Consider the following 21309-nt stretch of genomic DNA (forward strand, 5'->3'; position numbering starts at 1 on the left):
TAACCTCAGATATGTAGATGACATCACCCTTATGGCAGAAAGTGAAGAGGAACTAGAAAGCCTCTTGAAGAAAGTGAAAGAGGAGAGTGAAAAAGTTGGCTTAAAGCTCAACATTCAGAAAACTAAGACCATGGCATCTGGTCCCATCACTTCATGGCAGATAGATGGGGAAAAAGTGGAAACAGTGTCAGACTATTTTTCTGGGCTCCAAAATCACTGCAGATGGTGATTGCAGCCATGAAATTAAAAGACGCTTACCCTTTGGAAGGAAAGTTATGACCAACCTAGATAGCATATTCAAAAGCAGAGACATTACTTTGCCAACAAAGGTTCGTCTAGTCAAGGCTATGGTTTTCCCAGTGGTCATGTATGGATGTGAGAGTTGGACTGTGAAGAGAGCTGAGCGCCAAAGAATTGATGCTTTTAAACTTGGTGTTGGAGAAGTCTCTTGAGAGTCCCTTGGACTGCAAGGAGATCCAACCAGTCCATTCTAAAGGAGATCAGTCCTGGGTGTTCACTGGAAGGACTGATGCTGAAGCTGGAACTCCAGTACTTTGGCCACCTCATGTGAAGAGTTGACTCACTGGAAAAGACCCTGATGCTGGGAGGGATTGGGGACAGGAGGAGAAGGGGATGACAGAGGATGAGATGGCTGGATGGCATCACTGACTCAATGGACATGAGTGAGTGAACTCCTGGAGTTGGTGATGGACAGGAAGGCCTGGCGTGCTGTGATTCATGGGGTCGCCGAGTCGGGCACAACTGAGCGACTGAACTGAACTGAACTGATACTTACTGCCACATGTACGTGTGTGTGTGTGTGCTCAGTCTTATCTGACTCTTTGCAACCCCATGGACTATAGCCCACTAGTCTCCTCTGTCCATGGAATTTTGTAACCAGGAAGACTAGAGTAGGTTGCCATTTCCTACTCCAAAGGATCTTCCCAACCCAGGGATCAAACCCACATCTCTTGCATTGACAGGCAAATTCTTTACCACTGTTCCATCTGGGAAGCAACCAACCTTTATTAAGAGCCCTACTAAGTGCTAAGTACTGAGATAGACACATACTTTGAATTCTGTGTTTGGAATTTAATAGAACAGAGAACAAGATTCAGAAAATGCAAGGTTTTTATCTGAATTCTTTTTATCACCAATAAAAAGAATACCAATCTTGGGCAATCACTTAACATTTCTGACCCTTCAACTCCTCAATTATAAAACTAGACATTAAAGATATCTGGGTTACTTTTTCAGGTTAGAATGTGAATACTTCTAATAGAATGTTCTAATAGAATGCTTTTCAAAATTTAATTTTAACCTGGAGTTAATGGTAAAGTGCAGATTTGATTCAACATATCTAGAAAGAAACCTAAACTTCTGCCTTTCTAACATGCTGTAAGGCTGCTAGTCCTAGGCTTACACTTTTGAGTTGCAAAACTCTAATACATGAGCTCATTGAATTTTCCCCAAGAATCCTTTAAGATAGCCATCCTTGTTCCTATTTCACTGATAATGGAGTGACCTGTGTAGGATCATACTAAGAGAGAATGGGAAAGCAGAAGTCTTTTTATTCCTAAGCTCCAAGATGTTTAATGTCGCATTCAGTTCTAAACTACTATAATTAGAAATGACTGCCACACTCATATAAAGTGAACAGCACCAGCAGCAGAATTGATAAAGGTAAGCTGTTAACAGAGTTCAGAAGAATGAGAGATCACTTTACATGGGAATCAATAAAGAAGACATAGAGGAAATTTAACATCAACCTTGAAGGATGGTGAGGATGAAGGTAAGCAAAGATAGAGAGAGTATATACAGCAGTTAGGTGTAATATGACATGATCAAAGCATATGGCAATGCAGAGGGAGCTTGCAGAGCGGGGCCTGGGATAGCAGAACAGGCCTCAGGAACTAACCCACGTATTTATTACAAGAGTCAAAGATAACTCGAATGTGTTCAGTCTTCGAGACTAGAAAGTGAAAGTGAAGTCACTCAGTCGTGTCTAACTCTTTGCGACCCTATAGACTATAGCCTACCAGGCTCCTCCGTCCTTGGAATTTTCCAGGCAAGAGTACTGTAGTGGGTTGCCATTTCCTTCAAAACTAGAAGGGTACAGCAAACTAAAAATTTCAGCATAGCATTGGAAGCCCTTTTAAAAAAAATAGAATTCATTTAATGGCAACTGCTGCTGCTGCTGCTGCTAAATCGTGTCAGTCGTGTCCGACTCTGTGCGACCCCATAGATGGCAGCCCAACAGGCTCCTCTGTCCCTGGGATTCTCCAGGCAAGAATACTGGAGTGGGTTGCCATTTCCTTCTCCAATACATGAAAGTGAAAAGTGAAAGTGAAGTCACTCGGTCGTGTCTGACTCTTAGTGACCCCATGGACTGCAGCCTACCAGGCTCTTCCGTCCATGGGATTCTCCAGGCAAGAGTACTGGAGTGGGGTGCCATTGCCTTCTCCCTGGTAATCATCAAATTAGCAATGGCCATCTTCAAAAGTTATTATACAAGCTATGCTGTCATTTCTCGAGGTTGATCCCATACATGAAGTCTCAGACATTTTCCACCTAAGGTGCATCATTTAAATCAGACTTAATTTATCACCAGTATTTGTCAAACCACACCTAGCTAAAGAACTAGCTCTGGGGACCAATACGTGGTCTTAATACAGGGAAGGTTTGGAAGCCCTTTCCCAACTTCCTTCCTCTCCCAAACTTCCTCTGTCTCTGTCCCTCTTCTTCCCTCTGAGAACTAGGGAATTAATCCACTCATCACAATGTAAGGCTTTCAGTTCCTTATCCTAGGTATGCTTTTATGATGCCACCCCTCAGGTCTGAGAGCCTACGTCTTGAGTCCGTACTCCATCAACTTTACTTTTTCAGTGAAGCTTTTTAGCATCGGTCCCATCTTACCTGTCAGCTCTTCTCATTTATGTGTTCTAGGGACATCTGCTGTCAAGCACTGGGCAATAAATAAATATTATCAGCAAAGTCCCTCAGTGTTTGCTTCTCTCTCTTACCTAAAGTTCCAGGAGGAAAGCACTGAGTCATTGCATTTCCTTGGTTTACTCCCATGATTTAACATCTTGCATTGAGCATAATAAGTACTGCTAGTGCTAGCCATATTACTACCTTGTTCTAAGGGGATAAAGTTAGATAAGAAAAATGACCTTCTTTTTTTTAAAAAATAAGCTCCTTTAAGTAGATCTCCTGAGAGAAGTCTTAAGTCCTTACCCTTTGGCTCCACATACATTTTCCAAAGCAGGTTGTAAAAGGCCAGTTGTATGTGGCCTGCCCATAGGAACAACAGAGTTAATTTTCTCCTTTTGAAATTGTGACTCCCACCCTCCTTTCCTACCTCTAAATGTTTCCTTTTAAAGAAAAGCCATGGCTCACTGCTATGGAAAATTAAAGATAATCACGTAAAGATCAAGGTCCAGGCTGGTCCAACCACTGAGAGAACATTAAAATCACGACTTGAATTTCTCTTGTCCTGAGCACTGCCAAGGACTCCTAATGGAAGGCTAGTCTTCAGAATGCATGCTTATATCAGACTTTTATTACTTGTACCTCTTGGTTCACAAACTATTTTGACTCAAACAAATTGGAAGTGGCCTTCAGTTGAGATGAAATGGGAGAGGTACAACATATTCATAGATACAACATATTCACTCCTGAGTATTCATTGGAAGGACTGATGCTGAAGCTGAAACTCCAGTACTTTGGCCACCTCATGCAAAGAACTGACTCATTGGAAAAGACCCTGATGCTGGGGAAGATTGAAGGTGGGAGAAGGGGGCGTTTTGAGATGGTTGGATGGCATCACTGACGTGATGGACATGAGTTTGAGTAGGCTCCAGGAGTTGGTGATAGATAGGGAAGCCCAGCATGCTGCAGTCCATGGGGTCGCAAAGAGTCAGACACAACTGAGCGACTGAACTGAACTGATATATATATACACACACACATTAAACTGTGTGTGACCACCCCCCACCCCTGACCCCATCACACCATCAAGTACCAAGAAAAAGCAGGAGAGTTTATTATGCAAAGTTTAATGTATAAGGCTTAAGAGAAGAAGAATTAATTACCTCTCCTTCCTCCAAGCTATACTTCTGGCCTCCCCAGCTGCATCAAACTCGCTCTTCCACCTCCTCTTAGTTCCAGATTGTGTTTTGGCAATCAAGACTCACACTTCACCTACCTCAGAGTTTCTTCCCATTTTCAGAAGCCTCAATTTCAAGATTCTTGTTCTTTCTTACCCCACTCCCCAATCACACATTGGCCTGATGGCTTGAGGTGGTTTTCTTGGTGCTCAACTACTACGGCCATTCAGGAAGGATGCTTAATCTTTTCCCCTGTACAAACATGGAAGTTATCAAGGGTGTTTTAAAGGGTAAAAAGTATCTCTCATCAACATCCAAGGCTCAAGAAGACATCTACCAACAGAAAGCTGTGTTAGCCCAGAAAAAGAGATTGATCATGTATACACACAACTGTCACATTAGAACCTAGCACATTAGATGTTCTCACAAGAGAGGTACAGAGATATTAGAGCTCAAACAAGAGGAACAAGAGAACTTTAGGTGAACTCTTTCCTTTTCTTACTTTTTAATTGTGTTGGACCCTAAGATGCACGAAATTAAAACTGGTGAAAACCAGCCACATCAACTTGCTGTGGTGACTCAAAAGTTGTCGTTTCTCAACTCAACTTTGCTGAAACACTTGATTCATGTTGTTCTTATTTAACCTAATTTGCATTGATTTAATCAGGGCTGGTATGCTTTAAATACATAATAAATTGGGATTCTGCAACTCAGATGACTTAGAATAGCTAAATTTCAATAAAGCTCATTTCAATCTGTTAATGTATACGGTTCTGCCAAGGGGTTTAAAACCGTAGAAAAGATGCAAACTTGCCACATTAGAAGTGGGAAAGGTTTAAAGATACCATCCAGATGAAATGATTTGGGGGATAATAATGTGAAAAGCAATATATATATGTACATACATATATTTTAATTACAGCCGAGACACATCTTCTACGTTTTAAGTAGTGTACTTAAAAGAAAACTCACATATAAATGCAGTGAATTTAATTTTATTCTCCTTCCTTCTTGCCAACACTCAACTCTTTTCTGCCTCTCTGTACCAGCTCTACAAATCAAGTGACATCCAAAGTGGGACCTCTTCTTGCCCATTTGGCAGGCTCTATCATGACTTTGCCAAGCTGCCTACATTAGGAGAATTTTCTTCCTAGCAGCCATGGGGATTGGGTGGCTTGTACTCAACAATACTTGCTGAATGGTTGGCCAATGTTTACCCCTGCCCGCCCCAGTCTCCCAACCCTTTATAGTTTATGGCTCAATCAGCCGGCTTGCTGTCAGGAATAATTGTCTTGGCAAGAGGTGAAAACACTTGATGGTGAAATTGTTTGTCTGTTAAAGTGTTCTGCAGCACCTTGAAGGTGCCAGGACAAAACCTGCAGGTGCTCAGCAGAGTTGAGAAAGAGGCAAGAGTGACAGAGAGGCAACCATCAAGATGGGAAGACCACCACTTTGATGTGGGAGAGGAGGAAAAAAAAAAAACTATCTGTGCCAGTAAGAAGCTGTGAGACCTTGAATAATCATCCAGTGAATCTTTGCTTGGGTTTTGTTATGTACAAAATTAAGGGGATTGATTTCTGAATGTCTTTTTTAGCTCCTAAGACAGCATGTGATGTCTAGGACATTTAGATTTGTTTTCCTTCCAATTAAATGATGCATCTCAGAGATGAATGACCAGGGCAGAGCTCAGAAGAATACAAAAATGGAATGATTCATGCCCTTGTTCGTATGACTTTTCCTGAAAAGTATCACCAGTCTTTGGTGACTTTGATTCCACTGGTTGGTGTCTTCAGCTTGGGTGTTAAGGCCCAGCCAAGTTACTTGTCCAAAGCAAGTCCAGTTCATTCTTATCAAATGTGAGTACAACTACAGATGATGCCTACTTGTTTTCAGTGCCTAACAGTCAGACATGATAGAAATGCAAAGTGAGGAGATGGGAATTCACATTTGATTCTCCCTGTCACCATTCTGGGCATCTTAGTCAAGACGGTAGGCTTATCCACTCACTTCTGGCAGGGCTTCTCTGTCATTCTTAAAAAAAAAAAAAAAAAAAAAAAGATCACCAACAGGTTCCTGACCATAGCAATGCAGACCCTTTCCAAACAAGCTGAGACAAGTTAGAGCTCATCACAAGCTGAAGGAGCCCATCCATAAATGATTGTTAATGGAAATAATCAGGCAAGGACATCTCTTCACACTCAAAAGACACAATTTAGTAACAGTGTCAAAGCTTAAGTAGAGGTGTGTATGGAAGTGGGTTTAAAGGACCCCTTCTCCGCTCATTCTCTGGCATATTCCTCTGGAGTGGAGTGTACTGCAGGGCTCTGTAATCACCGTGAGCAGCACGTCAGGGTCAGCCCTCCCGGTGTCAGGCAGTAAAATCTTTCTTTAATTCACCCGGGGGGACCTCACTGACATCTATGGAGACTAGTGAAGCCCCGGAGGGATCTTGGGCAAGAAAGACTCTCTGTACACAGATATACATACGGTTCAGCCACTCTGGGTCTCCTACCTTTGGACTGGGATGGCTTCCCAAATCGGCCGAGCTTGAAAAGCATTCCCCCCACCGCCTTACCCCATCCACCACCCAAAAGGGCTGGCTGACTGCAGAACTCCAGTCCCCGCAAGGAAAAAAAAAAAAAAAAAAACTCAGTCAAGTCCCCACAATCATTGCCTTCCTCTAGCTTCTCTCAAGTTGCTTTTCTAAAGCAAGGGACCAAATGTTGATTTCTCTACGGATTCCTACGTACCTCTTACACGTAGACAGCTTTAAAGCGGGAGGGGGGAACATTCCTCAAACGGAAAGGAGAGGGGGAGCATAACAGAGTATTTCAGTCTCCCACTTGGAAATATCTCAGTGGTTGATGATGCTTTCCCATACCTCCATCCCCCTCCTTTTTTTTGAAATATGGACCAAAAAGCTGAAAGTGTTTTCCTTTTCATCAAAGAACATATATTACTTTAGTGGTTCGGGAAAATGTTGGTTTTCTGCCCACCCCTTTTCAATCTGCCCATGTCTGAGGTGCTCCGGGAAGACGCACAATCGTGAGCAGCTTACGACACTCAGTGAGCAGTAGGTGCCGGTGCAAGCTCGCGCCGCACACAGCCTGGCGGAGGGAAGGAGCCGGGGCGCCGCTCCCTGCTCCCCGCGCCGCCTCCCGCACCTCCCCGCCGCCCGCAAAGGATGAGCGAGCCCGCTCTCCGCAGCCGCCCCGGGCTCGAATGGCAGGCGGTCTCCGCGGAGGAAAAGGTGGCGCCGGTCAGGGGTCCTTTCCAATGACGGACATTAACCAGACTGTCAAATCCTGGGGAGTCGCGAGCCCCGAGTTTGGAGTTTTTTTTTTCCCCCACAACGTCACAGTCCGAACTGCAGAGGGAAAGGACAGCGGCAGGAAGGCGAAGCCCCGGCTCCTCGCACGTAGTTGGGAAACTTGCAGGTCCTAGAAGTCGCCTCCCCGCCTCGCCGGCCGCCCTTGCAGCCCGGAGCCGAGCAGCAAAGTGAGACATTGTGCGCCTGCCAGATCCGCCGGCCGCGGACCGGGGCTGCCTCGGAAACACAGAGGGGTCTTCTCTCGCCCTGCATATAATTAGCCTGCACACAAAGGGAGCAGCTGAATGGAGGTTGTCACTCTCTGGAAAAGGGTGGGTAAGACACTTTTTAATTAAATTCTTTCCCGAAGATTTTTTTTTTTTTTCCTCCCTTTTCTTTGCTGCAGCATCTAACATGGACCAAATCACCATCTCTTTGATCTTTTTCCGTGGCTGTGAACTTTCTATGCTGCCCAGCTTTCTGCATGCTTAGAGGTGAACGTGTGGCTTTGGGGAGTAGGGGGGGGGGAAGTCCTGCTTTATTTCAATATATTTATTTGATTGTTGCCCTTTTCTCCCCCCTCCCCTGCTCCCCCTCCCTCGGAATAAAATATGATGTAGATTTCTGACCGAGCGCTTCCAATGGACATTCTCCAGCCTCTCTGGAAAGATTCTCGCTAATGGATTTCCTGCTGCTCGGTCTCTGTCTACACTGGCTGCTGAGGAGGCCCTCGGGGGTGGTCTTGTGTTTGCTGGGGGCCTGCTTTCAGATGCTGCCCGCCGCCCCCAGCGGGTGCCCGCAGCTGTGCCGGTGCGAGGGGCGGCTGCTGTACTGCGAGGCGCTCAACCTCACCGAGGCGCCCCACAACCTGTCCGGCCTGCTGGGCTTGTCCCTGCGCTACAACAGCCTCTCGGAGCTGCGCGCCGGCCAGTTCACGGGGTTAATGCAGCTCACGTGGCTCTATCTGGATCACAATCACATCTGCTCGGTGCAGGGGGACGCCTTTCAGAAACTGCGCCGAGTTAAGGAACTCACCCTGAGTTCCAACCAGATCACCCAGCTGGCCAATACCACCTTCCGGCCCATGCCCAACCTGCGCAGCGTGGACCTCTCGTACAACAAGCTGCAGGCGCTGGCGCCCGACCTCTTCCATGGGCTGCGGAAGCTCACTACGCTGCACATGCGGGCCAATGCCATCCAGTTCGTGCCCGTGCGCATCTTCCAGGACTGCCGCAGCCTCAAGTTTCTCGACATCGGATACAATCAGCTCAAGAGTCTGGCGCGCAACTCTTTCGCCGGCTTGTTCAAGCTCACCGAACTGCACCTGGAGCACAACGATTTGGTCAAGGTGAACTTCGCCCACTTCCCGCGCCTCATTTCCCTGCACTCGCTCTGCCTGAGGAGGAACAAGGTGGCCATTGTGGTCAGCTCGCTGGACTGGGTGTGGAACCTGGAGAAAATGGACCTGTCGGGCAACGAGATCGAGTACATGGAGCCCCACGTGTTCGAGACCGTGCCGCACCTCCAGTCCCTGCAGCTGGACTCCAACCGCCTCACCTACGTCGAGCCCCGGATCCTCAACTCCTGGAAGTCACTGACCAGCATCACCCTGGCCGGGAACCTCTGGGACTGTGGGCGCAACGTGTGCGCCCTGGCCTCCTGGCTCAGCAACTTCCAGGGGCGCTACGATGGCAACTTGCAGTGCGCCAGCCCCGAGTACGCGCAGGGCGAGGACGTCCTGGACGCCGTGTACGCGTTCCACCTGTGTGAGGAGGGAGCCGAGCCCACCAGCGGCCACCTGCTCTCGGCCGTCACCAACCGCAGCGACTTGGGGTCCCCCGCCGGCCCGGCCACCACACTCGCTGACGACAGGGAGGGGCAGCCCGACAGCACGCCCGAGCCTGTCACCGTGGCTCTCCCCGGCGAACACGCCGAGAATGCCGTGCAGATCCACAAGGTGGTCACCGGCACCATGGCCCTCATTTTCTCCTTCCTCATCGTGGTCTTGGTGCTCTATGTCTCCTGGAAGTGTTTCCCAGCCAGCCTCAGGCAGCTCAGACAGTGCTTTGTCACGCAGCGCAGGAAGCAAAAGCAGAAACAGACCATGCATCAGATGGCTGCCATGTCTGCCCAGGAATACTACGTTGATTACAAACCGAACCACATTGAGGGAGCCCTGGTCATCATCAACGAGTATGGCTCGTGTACCTGCCACCAGCAGCCCGCGAGAGAATGCGAGGTGTGATTGCCCTAGAGACTCTCAACCCGTGCGCTACCAAATATGCCTGGACAACCGGGGCGGGCCGGCGAGTGCCAGGCTGGGGTCTGTGCTCTGATACGCTCCTTGACTGAAACTGTAAGGGGATCACTCCCAGAGACTTGACATTTTAGCTTTATTGTGTCTTTAAAAAAAAAAAAAAAAATGAGATCAAACACAACAAAACCCCACCCCACAACCTTCAGGACAGTCTATCTTAAAATTTCATATGAAAACTCCTTCCTCCCTTTGAAGATCTGTCCATATTCAGGAATCTGAGAGTGTAAAAAGGTACCAATCATTGATTTTTTTTTTTTTGTAAACTTAAAATGTTTAAAATAAAATAGCATTTACAGTTTTTACAGACTGGTGTAACCTAAATGAATTGTTACCTGTGTTAAGAGAAGTAATAGTTACAATTTCCTACCTCTGTGTGTGTGTGTGGGTGGGTGTGTGCATGGGTGTGTGTGTAGGGGTGATCTAGTGACCAGAGGGAAAATCCAGAAATTCAAGAGCAAAGTAGCCAGGCTCATTTTGAGACATTAAGAAGGACAAACAGCTTATCAGGTGGATGTACCCCACATGATTAAGGACTGAAAAAAGTCAGACCCTCTATATTATGTTTGGGGGAGCACAGTGTAATTTAGCCACTTTAAAGCAAGGGAAAGGCGAACTGAGGACTGAGCATCCTTGATCAGCCTTGAAGGCAGAGATCATTGCAAATGCTTTTTAAAAGGCAGTGCCAGTTTTTCCTAAGAACAAGAAATGTTTTTGCACTTAATACAAAGCATCTTTCTAATCAATTCAAAACCTCACCCCCAAATGCCTCTGTTCTTCTATGCCTTTGATTTCACCAGTCTTGGTAGCATTTGTGCCCCTTTTCCATACTCTTCCAAGTGAAAGACCCTCAGCTCCTGCTCTCTTGTGGTTTGACTCAGGGAAATAAGGCAGAATCCAAATGCTTGGTGATGAAAGCTGTGCTTCCTGGAGCATATTGCTAAGACTGCAGCAGGCTGAGGCTCTCATGGGGACAACACACTCCTAGCTGCTGTGGGGAACACTGAAAGAGCCTACCTCGGGCTGAATGTCTACCTGGGTGCTGCCTGAAGCAGGAGACTTTACAGGCAGGCTCATATGGAAGTGATGGGGGTGGGAAAGATGAGCTTTTGAGCCTACCTTCCAATATTACTGAGATGGGAATAATTTGTTAACCCAGTATAGAAAAGCTGCCTCTCTTCAGCTAACCCTGTTGTGTAACGCTTGCTTTCCCTGTGATGTTTTAGTTTTTTTCTGTGTTGGGGTCAATGACTGCCCCTTGCCAACCTTCATAGGTTTCTAGGTCCATAGAGATGTAGGTTGTTTATTGAACTAAACTTAAGAGTGGTACCAGGTGGTGGGTGCAGGGCAGGAAAAGGGGAGGAGGTGTGGTGGATGGGAGGGGTCTTTCACTAGCTAGCAATTTAAGTAAATGTATGATTGAAATAAACTGTCACGAGTGAAAGCTGGCAAACTAATATTGTCTGGAGTCTAAAAGTCTTCCTCAAACTCAGGTACTTAACCTCTCTGAATGATCCTGCAGACAGGCATCTTTGTATTTTCCCTTTTCTTTTGAGAGAGAGAGAAGTCGGAATAGCACGAAGAGGGATTGGGGGGAGAAAATATACACCACCTTCTCCCCAAATGCAAATGCCTCCAGTCACCCATCTAAAGAGGCAAAGTCAGCTGTTTGAAATGCAGAATGGCATCACCAGGAGGTTTACTTAAGCTGAGGACTGAAGGTAGATTTCTCTTCTACCTATGGAGAAATTACTGTGTCTAAGAATACTGCTTCTAAGAGACTAAGAAGCTCTTTCAAGAGAAATATTTTGCAAATGTCTCTAAGATGTTAAGCTTTGTTAGATAGCTCCTTACATATATATATATATATATATATATATATATATATATATACACATACATACACACACACACACACACATGCATGCCATAAACTCATTCTTTCTGATCAGGAGACCTCATTTTATTTTGTTTATAATTAAAACATGACTTTATGATATATACCATGCATACAGCACCCATTTAGACTACTAATGTTCTAGAAGAGAGGTGCCTTGATAACTTCAAGGAGGGCGTTTTGGATTCAGTCTTTATGATCATTTGGGGATGCCATTGTAAATACCATCTTGGAGGGCAGGGGTTCCAGGGACATCTATAATGAAATTCCACTGAAAAGACCTTTAGAAGACAACTGATTTTTCTGGGAATAAAAAAAAAAATCCCCCAATTGTGCAACTGTAGGAGTCAATCCTTGGATTCCACTGATTTAATCTCCTCCTAAGAAGCCTACTGGGATCCAGTGCCAAAAGCTGCTCTGGCTTGGTGCATTAAGGGCCCTGTTGGTGTGCTTGTAGGGAAAGCTTCCAGAAGCAGAGCCTTTCTGGAAAACAGCAGAGGCAGAGATCCACCCCAACCCCTAGAAATGTGTATACTGGAGACTGGAGAATCTCCTATCCCGAAGACTTTTTTGTCCCCTTCATTCTTCTTTTTAAAATGTGGCCATGAGAAAAAATGAGAGAATAGTCATGCTTTGTTATATGCTGCTGACACCCCCACTCCTCCCCATATGACTAAACACCACGTATACAGAAGATCTGAAGTCCATATAAATCTAATGAAATACTGTTGAAGAGAGGACTGTCTACTCTGAGACCTGGAGAACTAACGATGGTCATACAAAGCTATGTTCTTACTTTGTGTGTGTGTGTGTGTGTGTGCATGTGTGCCTGTGTGTCTGCGTTGTGTCTTTGTAGGCAAGCAAATGTGTTTTCTACACAAACAGAGGAATTCAGCTCATTCCGTTTCATGCTCCTGCATTTCTTGCTTTGGAGAATAGAAGTGGGACGGGGGAGGCAAGAATGAGGCAAATCTGATAGTTTTAACTAAGGTTTTATGACACTTGAAATCTTTTCTTTCTTAAATTAATTGATCTTTAAGCTTCACCAAACTTGCTCTGACCCCCTCTAAGGAAACTACTGAGCATTTAAAAGAGAATCTGATTTTTAAAGGTGTAGCACCTTGTTTTGGGTTGTTGTTCTTCCCACAGAGGGTGCTAATCTCATTGTCCTGTGTTGTCTGGAAAGAATTTAAAGCCACGATTCACGTCTCTTCCTGGGCATTGTGATGGATTAACCCTCCATTTGCACTACCTTCCCAGCTGATTAAAGTTCAGCCCTGGTATAGAGGTTTCTTGAATATTTATATATGGAAAAAAAAAAGTCTTTTGAAATGACAAATGACACTCTCAGACCAGTCTTAGCCCTGGTAGGTTTTTTTTTAAGTGCTACCAGAGGGAGCAGGTTAAATGAACCCCTTTCTCTGGCCTTCACTCCCAGGAAAGGCAGCCCTTGGGACTCAGACTCCAGCTCTGAGAGTTGAAACCACCAGGTAGTTCAGGTTCTCAAGACTGCAAGGTTGCCATCACAGAGAAAGGTTATTCTGGTGAAAGGAAACTTTTAAAATCCTTTTTTCAATATTCTCTGAAGCTCTTCAAAGTCTAAGCATGCCTCACCTTCCTCTCTGCCTTCAGGAAGGAGACTTAGTATTAAACAACACACTCATGAGTACGTGTAGGTCTTTAGAGGGGCAGACACCACTTGTTACTTCTCCCACGTTTCCGGAGCAACTGCACACAGATCGCTGGAAGGTTTAGAGGCTTCCTATGTTCCTGGGCTGTAGTCACCAACCTGTCAGCAAGTTCAGTTTATGTTCTGTCTGGCGCAGCCATGCATTAGAGAAGAGGGCACTGGTGGATCACACACCCTGGGAAAATGAAAGGCATCAGATACCCTTCTCACACACAGCATTACTAAGAGACCAGAATTTACATCTCTTTTGGAAAATGGGTATTATAATGTTTTTGGGGGAGTCAAAATAAGCATCAGTTATTTCCTCTAGATAGATGGTTGCTGTTGGTTGATTTGGGCTTGCTGTGGATGGAATGCTAAATAGCAAGGAATTAACTGGAATATGACTATTACACAGGTGCCTGACGTATATTCTGGGAAAAGTTTAGGGATACACATATACATGTGCGTGCTAAGTTGCTTCAGTCGTGTCTGACTCTTTGCAACGCTATGGACCGTAGCCCGCCAGGCTCCTCTGTCCATGGGATTCTCCAGGCAAAAATAAAAAATACTGGAGTGGGTTGCTGTGCCCTCCTCCAGGGGATCTTCTCCACCCAGGGATGGAACTGGTGTCTCTTTTGTCTCCTACATTGGCAGGTGGGTGTTTTTTGTTTTTTTTTTTTTTTTTTACCACTAGTGCTACCTGGGAAGCCCACACACATGCATACTTATATGTAAATGACATAACATGACACAAAATAGCCACATATACATATTACATTGTCATATTTTTTTTATATATATATATCCACATGTATGATCACATACACATGATCACATTATATAACTATATCCCGCAGCATTAATTATACTCCTACTTTCTTCTTCCTACTTTCTTCTTCCATGATCAAACTTTAACTCAGGAAAGGATCTGATAAAATCAATCACAACGTGTAAAGGGCTGAGGTGGCTGATGGTATTTTCAGGCATTAGTTAATGAGCTGATAGAGGCTTTGCAGACTGGGGAATCTTCTGGGCTCCTCATGCCAGTGCCATAGGAGAGTGTACGCCTGCTACCTAGTGGTAAAAGCCAGCAAAGCATTCTTCTGAGAATATGCACCTAACTCAAAAGTTCCACCTCAGGGTTGCAAAACATTTCTACATTAATAAATGCTCTACTCTGACTTTTTTCCAGGGATTCTAGGAGGCAAAATTCTTTCTCCTGTAACTGGGCCCCATTTCCTGGCCTTCCTCAATTGAATGCCGTTTCTGGAATTATACTCAAAACAAAAGCCTGACTATAACTATTACTATTACTCTTATCCTTAATGCTGAGTTGGAGTTGTAAATGAGACGGAGGAAAAACACTTACTGAGTGGCTACTTGGTATAAGAATCTTTATCTGGACCTTATTTTTACATTAGGAACCTAAGGCTTAGAGAGGTTGAGTGCTTTTGTGGAAAGTCACCCAGCCAGTAACTGGAAGCACAGGGCATTCACTCTGGTGGCCTTTCACCTATGTTGTGATTGTTGTTGTTTAGTCACTGAGTTGTGTCTAACTCTTTTGCAACCTTAAGGACTATGTCCTGCCAGGCTCCTCTGTCCATGGGATTTCCCAGGCAAGAATACTGGAGCACGTTGCCATTTCCTTCTCCAGGGAATCTTCTCAACCCAGGGACTGAACCTGTGTTTCCTGCATTGGCAGGCAGATTCTTTACCACTGAGCCACCAGATAATCCATTATGAAAGGTCAGACTTTCAACTATAGCCTCTTTCTAATTTCCTTGAATGGGTGCCTTCTCTACTCCTCTAGCCAGCAAAGACCCTAGGACTGGCCTGGGCTAGGGTACATGCTCACCATATTCTTGGTAGATGACACGGGTGCAATGCTTGCCTCCAGGAATTTTCACCCTGACTTTGATTGCTCTGGCCTCTGGTTATCAGGTCATGCAGGACTCTGTCAACAGAGGAAACTTCTCACAGGCTTCCAGGAGCAGAAAGTTCAGTTAATCACCCTGTCTAGCCACTAACCAGATGACTTTGGACTCAGAGACACTAAAGTGTAGCACGCATCCAGTATCTGTATATTATTATTGGGGGTTTATTCACCTTCTCTTCTTGGTCATTACATGGACTATGTCTCGAAGGTGGTGGTTCTCAATCAGGAGCAAATCTGCCACCCAATTAATATAATGTCTGGAAACATTTGTGATTTTCATGCAGGCGGGTTGGATGCTACCAGCCTTTAATGAGTACAAGTCATGGATCCTGCTGAATACTCCACAGTATAGAGGAAGTTCCTTTTTAACAGAGAACCATTTACCCTAAAACGTCAAGGGTGCCTGAAGTTGAGAAACTCTGCTGCCTGGTATAGAGCAACAATGCCATCAACACCATTATGTTGCATTACAGCTTTGCTTGGAGTGGTTCACCTAGATCTATTGCCTTCTCATCTTGCTCTCTCTTGAGAAAGAACTGGAAATCTAAATGAAAACCCCTCAGGTTGGTTGCTAATCAGCACGAGGACCTGTAGTTAGCACATGCTTCTCAAAGAACATATGGCAAAACTTAAATTAACTGGGACAAAACTTGTCAGAGCCCTCCACTGACCCACTTTTTCTCTGGTAAGACTTCATTTAGGAAACAAGAAAAAAAATGTCAAGTTAACAGTGGATATTTAATTAACAAGAGGGAAAATGAGACACTTGATATTCCTTCCAGGAGGAGTTCTGCTGTCTGAATAAATTCAGCCCCTCTGCCTGGGCTTTTTTTTTGCTCCAACCAACCCTGGAATGTCTCCGAGGTATAAGTAGGCTTTCACTTTAAAAATCAAGGGGCTTACATGGAACCTTGCTCAATGTTATGTAGTAGCCTGGATGGGAGGGGACTTTGGGGGAGAATGGATACATGTATATGTATGGCCAAGTCCCTTTGCCCTTCACCTGAAACTATCACAACATTGTTAACTGGCTATACTCCAATACAAAATAAAAAGTTTATGAAAAAAAAAAATCAATGTGCTTAGCCTAGTGAGTGGTGGACCTATTAATCAGAGACCTGGTCTCAGAACCTAGAAGCATGAGGATCTAGAGATTCAAGCATCACAGACTGAAAGGCATTTGGGGCCAGGTGGGCCACACTGATGAGTGAAGTTCATAGGCCTATGGCATTAGGAGAACTAGAGAGTTGACTTAAAAGTATAATTTACTTATTTACTTATTGGCCATGCCCCGTGGCATGTGGGATCTTAGTTCTCTAGCTAGGGATGAACTCACCCTCCCCTGCTTTGGAAGCATGTAATCTTAACCAGTGGATCACTAGGAAAGTCCCCCCAAATGTAATTTACTTTCGATAGGTCCTGGTTAATCAAAAGTTCTGCAGGCCAAGTCAAGAGTGTGTTCTGGGAGAAACCCAGTCTTGAAGTCAGGAGAGATGATCTTTAGACTTGTTGCTGGTACTCACAGGCCTTGAGTCCCCGTTGTTCTCATCTTAATTGCAGTGAGCCTCTCTCTTTGCCTTCAGGTATTCCCTTAGGACCCTTCTGGTTCTGGGCTTCTATTTTATCATTTTCCCCAAACAATAAAACATAAAACAAAAGTAGTTTTCAAGCTAGTACCACTTAACCAGAAAATTAAAATTCCCCTGAACTCCCATTCCCCAGATATTCTGATTCATCAGGCTTGCCTGCATCCGAATGAGAAAAAGTAGATAAAAAATTACAAAGACGTGGGGCTTCAGAGGGGGAGGTGGGAACACCGGAAAACAGATGAGAAAGTGCAGGCATGTGTGGGTGGAAAATAGGGCTTTTAGAACGTGCGGGAAGATGAAAGGAAACCCCAGAGAGGAGGCAGGCACTCACACTCACCCACGCATGAGAAGGGGAGACACAGGGGTCTGCGCTGAAGCAGGACCAGCAAAAAGGCTGAAGAACACCGCTGTGGTGTGGGTAGGCCAGGGTGGGGGCAGGGAAGAAGTACAGGACCCTGGGAATAACTTAGTAGATTTGAGTAAGCAGCTATAGTTAATACTAGGAATTCAGAGTCATTTAATAAAATTAGAGGAAGGAGGAGGGATGGAGAAAGGGAGAGATCAGGGAAAAATAAAAGTCAAAGTTGTGGCAGGTGGAGAGGGGAAGAGAGAGGAAAAAAAGAGAGCAAGAAGGGAGTTTCAAGATTTGTGTTTTATGTTGATCAAATAATCATTGTATGTAGTTGTGATACACCAACCCTACTTCAAAACTTCTTTTAATTTCTTTCTTTATTCTGATCTACTGGGTTGGCTAGTTGCCTCTTCTCAATGTCTTGTTGGGAAGCCATTTTTCTCCTTGCTTTACAAGAAAAAAAAAAAAATTTCTAGCTGCATCTTTCTTTCTTTTGCTCAGCTAGGAAAATGCTTCTCAACCCTGGCGGCACACTGAAACCACTTGAGGGCATTAATAAATAGTAATGCCTAGGTCCCTCCCCCAGAGATTCAGGTTTAATTGATCCAGAGTGTGGTCTTGATGAGGAAATATTTCAAAACTTCCCAGGGCATTGTGAAATTCAGCCAAGGTTGAGAAACATCGAGCTAGAGGATCACAAGAATTGCCACATTTGTAGCTCAGCAGTGAGATTCACAGGTCTGACTAGAGCTCTGTAAGAAACCACCGTGAGCTGGTGGCAGCAGGGCCAGATGGGGGTCACTGTTAAGTGAGGAGGCCCTGGCCTCACTGACTCCCCCTGATGGAGCTGATTGTGAGAAAGAGGTATTCGCTTAGATGGGCTTGTCTTTTGTTTCTGAGTACTCCATAGTTTACTGCTGCTCCTAAGTCACTTCAGTCGTGTCCGACTCTGTGTGACCCCATAGATGGTAGCCCACCAGGCTCTTCCGTCCCTGGGATTCTCCAGGCAAGAACACTGGAGTGGGTTGCCATTGCCTTCCAATGCATGAAAGTGAAAAGTGAAAGTGAAGTCACTCAGTCTCTTCGCGACCCCATGGACTGCAGCTTACCAGGCTCCTCCGTCCATGGGATTTTCCAGGCAAGAGTACTGGAGTGGGTTGCCATTGCCTTCTGCGCATAGTTTACTGAGTACTCTTTTATTTATTTTAATTCTCCCAATAAGCAAAAAAGGCAGACACAACCTTGTGCCATCATTTAGACAAGAAGACTCAGATCAGGAAAGGTTAAGAAGCTTGCCGAAAGTCAAAGCCTAGCACCTGGAATTGCATCTTCTAAATTCTGTGCCCTCCTACCTCTATCATTTCCCTTTCCTCCTCTGCTTGGTTGTGATGAGGCAGGGCTGACCTTGCTCAAAATACTAAAGTCAGTAAGCCTTCTAGCAGGAGTCCTGGGGAACACACTGCACTCATACTCCTATACGCTCTCATTCTCTAGCCGGAGTCTGGGAGTCTGACAATGACAAAGTTTGGTGTCACAGGCTTGGTACTGCCCTTTGGTTCTTAACTTCCCCTCTCCTCCTAGCCTGACACTCTTTTCATTTTCATAGAAGCTTTCATGATACCTCAGAGAATTCCAAATAGATGCCAACTTTTCCCAAATATCCCCAAACATCAAAATGTTCCCTTTCCACTCAGCCCACTGCCATTAACTCTTTTATCAGCAATTCTTTAGAGAATGTGAAAACTAAATGCCAGTAGAAAATGGATAGATGGACGATGATACCAGTTTTGCCTAGAAATTCCTGCAGCTTAAAAAAGATCTTTTAGGGCAATAAGAAACATTGTTCTAATGCTAGAATTGCAGGTACTGAGACACCTTGGTGATGTGTATTTGGACAGGAGATCGTTTCTTGTTCCTCTCAAATGAAACAATGCAGGCAGTTGCTCATATGTAAGACCAGATTTGCCAACAATTTATAGGACTTAAAATAAAGCCAGGATAAATATCGAATCTTCCAGCATATTTATCTCCTTAAACCAATGCCCCCCTTTTTTTTTATTACTAGATGTCCACCATCAGTGTGTGTTTATCTTCAATTAAGCGTTCTCAGGATTGCAAACTCTGTGCGGCGGGGACCTCTCAGAGATACTGTAGGCAGCCTTGGATAAAAGTGAGACAGCTCAGTCAGTGGCAAGTGAGAGCTGGATTAGTCTGCCACAGAAAGGTCTGGAAAAGCCAAGCTCTACACAATTAATGGAACAATGCGACAATCTGTCTTCAGCTGGCCAAGGCAATCCTGTCATTTGTCCCTCAGCTGCAGGACAACCACTCACTCTGTGATTTCGTCTCACTGTCTGCTCCATGGTGATTGCATTTGCCGTGAAATCTATATTTCCCTGCAACTGAGTCTGTGTGTGCGTGCATGTGCTTTATTCTAAAAATAATGGTCCTTCTTGGAATTCAGCCTCACTCTTGCTTTCTGTCCAGGTCATTTTTATCTGAGTTTCTCATATTGATTCTTTTTTGCACACTATTTCAAAAATTGTAAAAGGTACAAAGAGAAAAGAGCAAACGTGCTGTAAGGAAGAAGGGGAGAAATTTTAATAATGGAAATGAAACTAAAGGTAACACATCGCTCAGTTTTTTTAGTTCTAACTGAATTGGTTAGCTCATTCAAAGTGACACAGCATTTCTTGTTCAGGGATTAAGTAAATTTTTGTTGAGTGAACAAGAGACCAATTTAACTTGAAGATGAGGCATTAGGAAGAAGACAGTGCTGAGTCTAGGTCCACCAGACACATGATGAGTATGTGAAAGAGAAGCTTCCACTTCAACCTGATCCATCTGTGAAAGGAAACCACCACCCTCCTGCCCCGCCCCCCAAGAGGAGTGTTTATTACATATTGTATTTACCAGATGCCTGGCAACCTGCTAAATCTTTAACATTTTCTCATTTAAAGTGAAAGTGTTAGTCCCCCAGTCATATCCGACTCTTTGTGACCTCATGGACTATAGCCCGCCAGGCTCATTTGTCCATGCAAGAATCCTGGAGTGGGTTGCCATTCCCTTTTCCAGGGGATCTTCCTGACCCAGGAATCGAACCCAGATCTCCTGCATTGCAGGCGGATTCTTTACCATTGAGCCACCAGGGAAGCCTTTGCCCAGAGAAGCATTCAATTTTGCAGATAGGTAAACTGACATTTAGAGATGTTCAGTGACTTGCCCAGCGTCACTTACCTTAATGGGGGTGGGGGAGGGGACAAGCACTGACTCTGGAGACACAGGGCTTGGCTTCAATTCTGGCTGAGTGACTTTGGCAACCTATTAATACTTAACCTTTTTGATACTTCATCTATAAAATGAAAGTAGGGATGTTAGGAGAATTAAATAGGTTATTACTGAAAATTAAATGAGATATTCTTTGTAAAGTGCTCAGAACAGTGCCTGGTATATGGTAGGTGCTAGATAAGTGGGTTCTGGGTTTGCTTGTTTTAAGAACAGATAAATATCATGTTGGCCAAAAAGTTTGTTTGGGTTTTTCTGTAAGATGGTGCAGAAAAACCCGAAAGAACTTTTTGGCTAACCCAATAAAACAACGTCACACAGCCGGGGGCGGGGCTCAGTCCAACAGGGTTCAGAGCCACACTACCCCCATTTCCTTCTGTGATAGGGTATTATCCAAAAATCTGAGTTCCTGAAAGCACTGGGTCTGGACAGAGAAGTAAAGGAGGCAGAGTGAGAAGTCAAGGAGTAGAAACACATGCTTCTCCCTTCACAGCTCTGAAATTTTCTCAGGCCTTAGCGTTGATACAACGTTTGACTTTTTCTGGTTCTTCATTGGCTTGACTTTGCCACTGATATCAGGTACCCTCGTGAATGTAGCCCACACTAGAATATGAGAGTGCGTGTGTGCCTGACATCCATATATTCATGCAGGTGTGGTCCCATCTTCTCCTTCCACACAAACCAAAGCCTGGTGGCCAGTTCAAGGAAACATCACTCATGTGGGTCTTTGGCATTACAGCAAAACTTATTCCCACATCTGAGCTATTTGCTGTCTGTAGTCAATTCCTGAAGGTGGAAAGCGATCCCACAGCCTGTGATTGTGATCCAGCTCCCAGACTCTTATT

At 44.8% G+C, this 21309-nt stretch overlaps 2 protein-coding genes and 1 pseudogene across 7 annotated transcripts in view; 1 reads left to right on the forward strand and 2 right to left on the reverse strand.

The window, feature by feature from the left end:
- The window catches only part of CTNNA2 (catenin alpha 2), a 1363902-nt gene that overhangs the window by 408617 nt on the left and 933976 nt on the right, over positions 1–21309 (reverse strand). The window lies entirely within an intron of this gene.
- Positions 2600–2700, reverse strand: LOC133257875 (small nucleolar RNA SNORA72; annotated as a pseudogene).
- On the forward strand, positions 6773–10038 carry LRRTM1 (leucine rich repeat transmembrane neuronal 1). 3 transcript variants are annotated; one of them, XM_061432718.1, is made up of 2 exons: positions 6773–7755; positions 8040–10038. In XM_061432718.1, the coding sequence occupies exon 2, from the start codon at positions 8099–8101 to the stop codon at positions 9662–9664; it is 1566 nt and encodes a 521-aa protein (XP_061288702.1). In that variant the 5' UTR covers positions 6773–7755; positions 8040–8098; the 3' UTR covers positions 9665–10038. The 3 variants fall into 3 exon arrangements, with proteins under 3 accessions (XP_061288702.1, XP_061288701.1, XP_061288703.1); XM_061432717.1 differs by having other exon boundaries at positions 6774–7751; XM_061432719.1 differs by lacking the exon at positions 6773–7755 and adding an exon at positions 7762–7913.

Source organism: Bos javanicus, chromosome 11 (assembly GCF_032452875.1).
Source record: "Bos javanicus breed banteng chromosome 11, ARS-OSU_banteng_1.0, whole genome shotgun sequence".
Taxonomy (NCBI): Eukaryota; Metazoa; Chordata; class Mammalia; order Artiodactyla; family Bovidae; genus Bos; species Bos javanicus.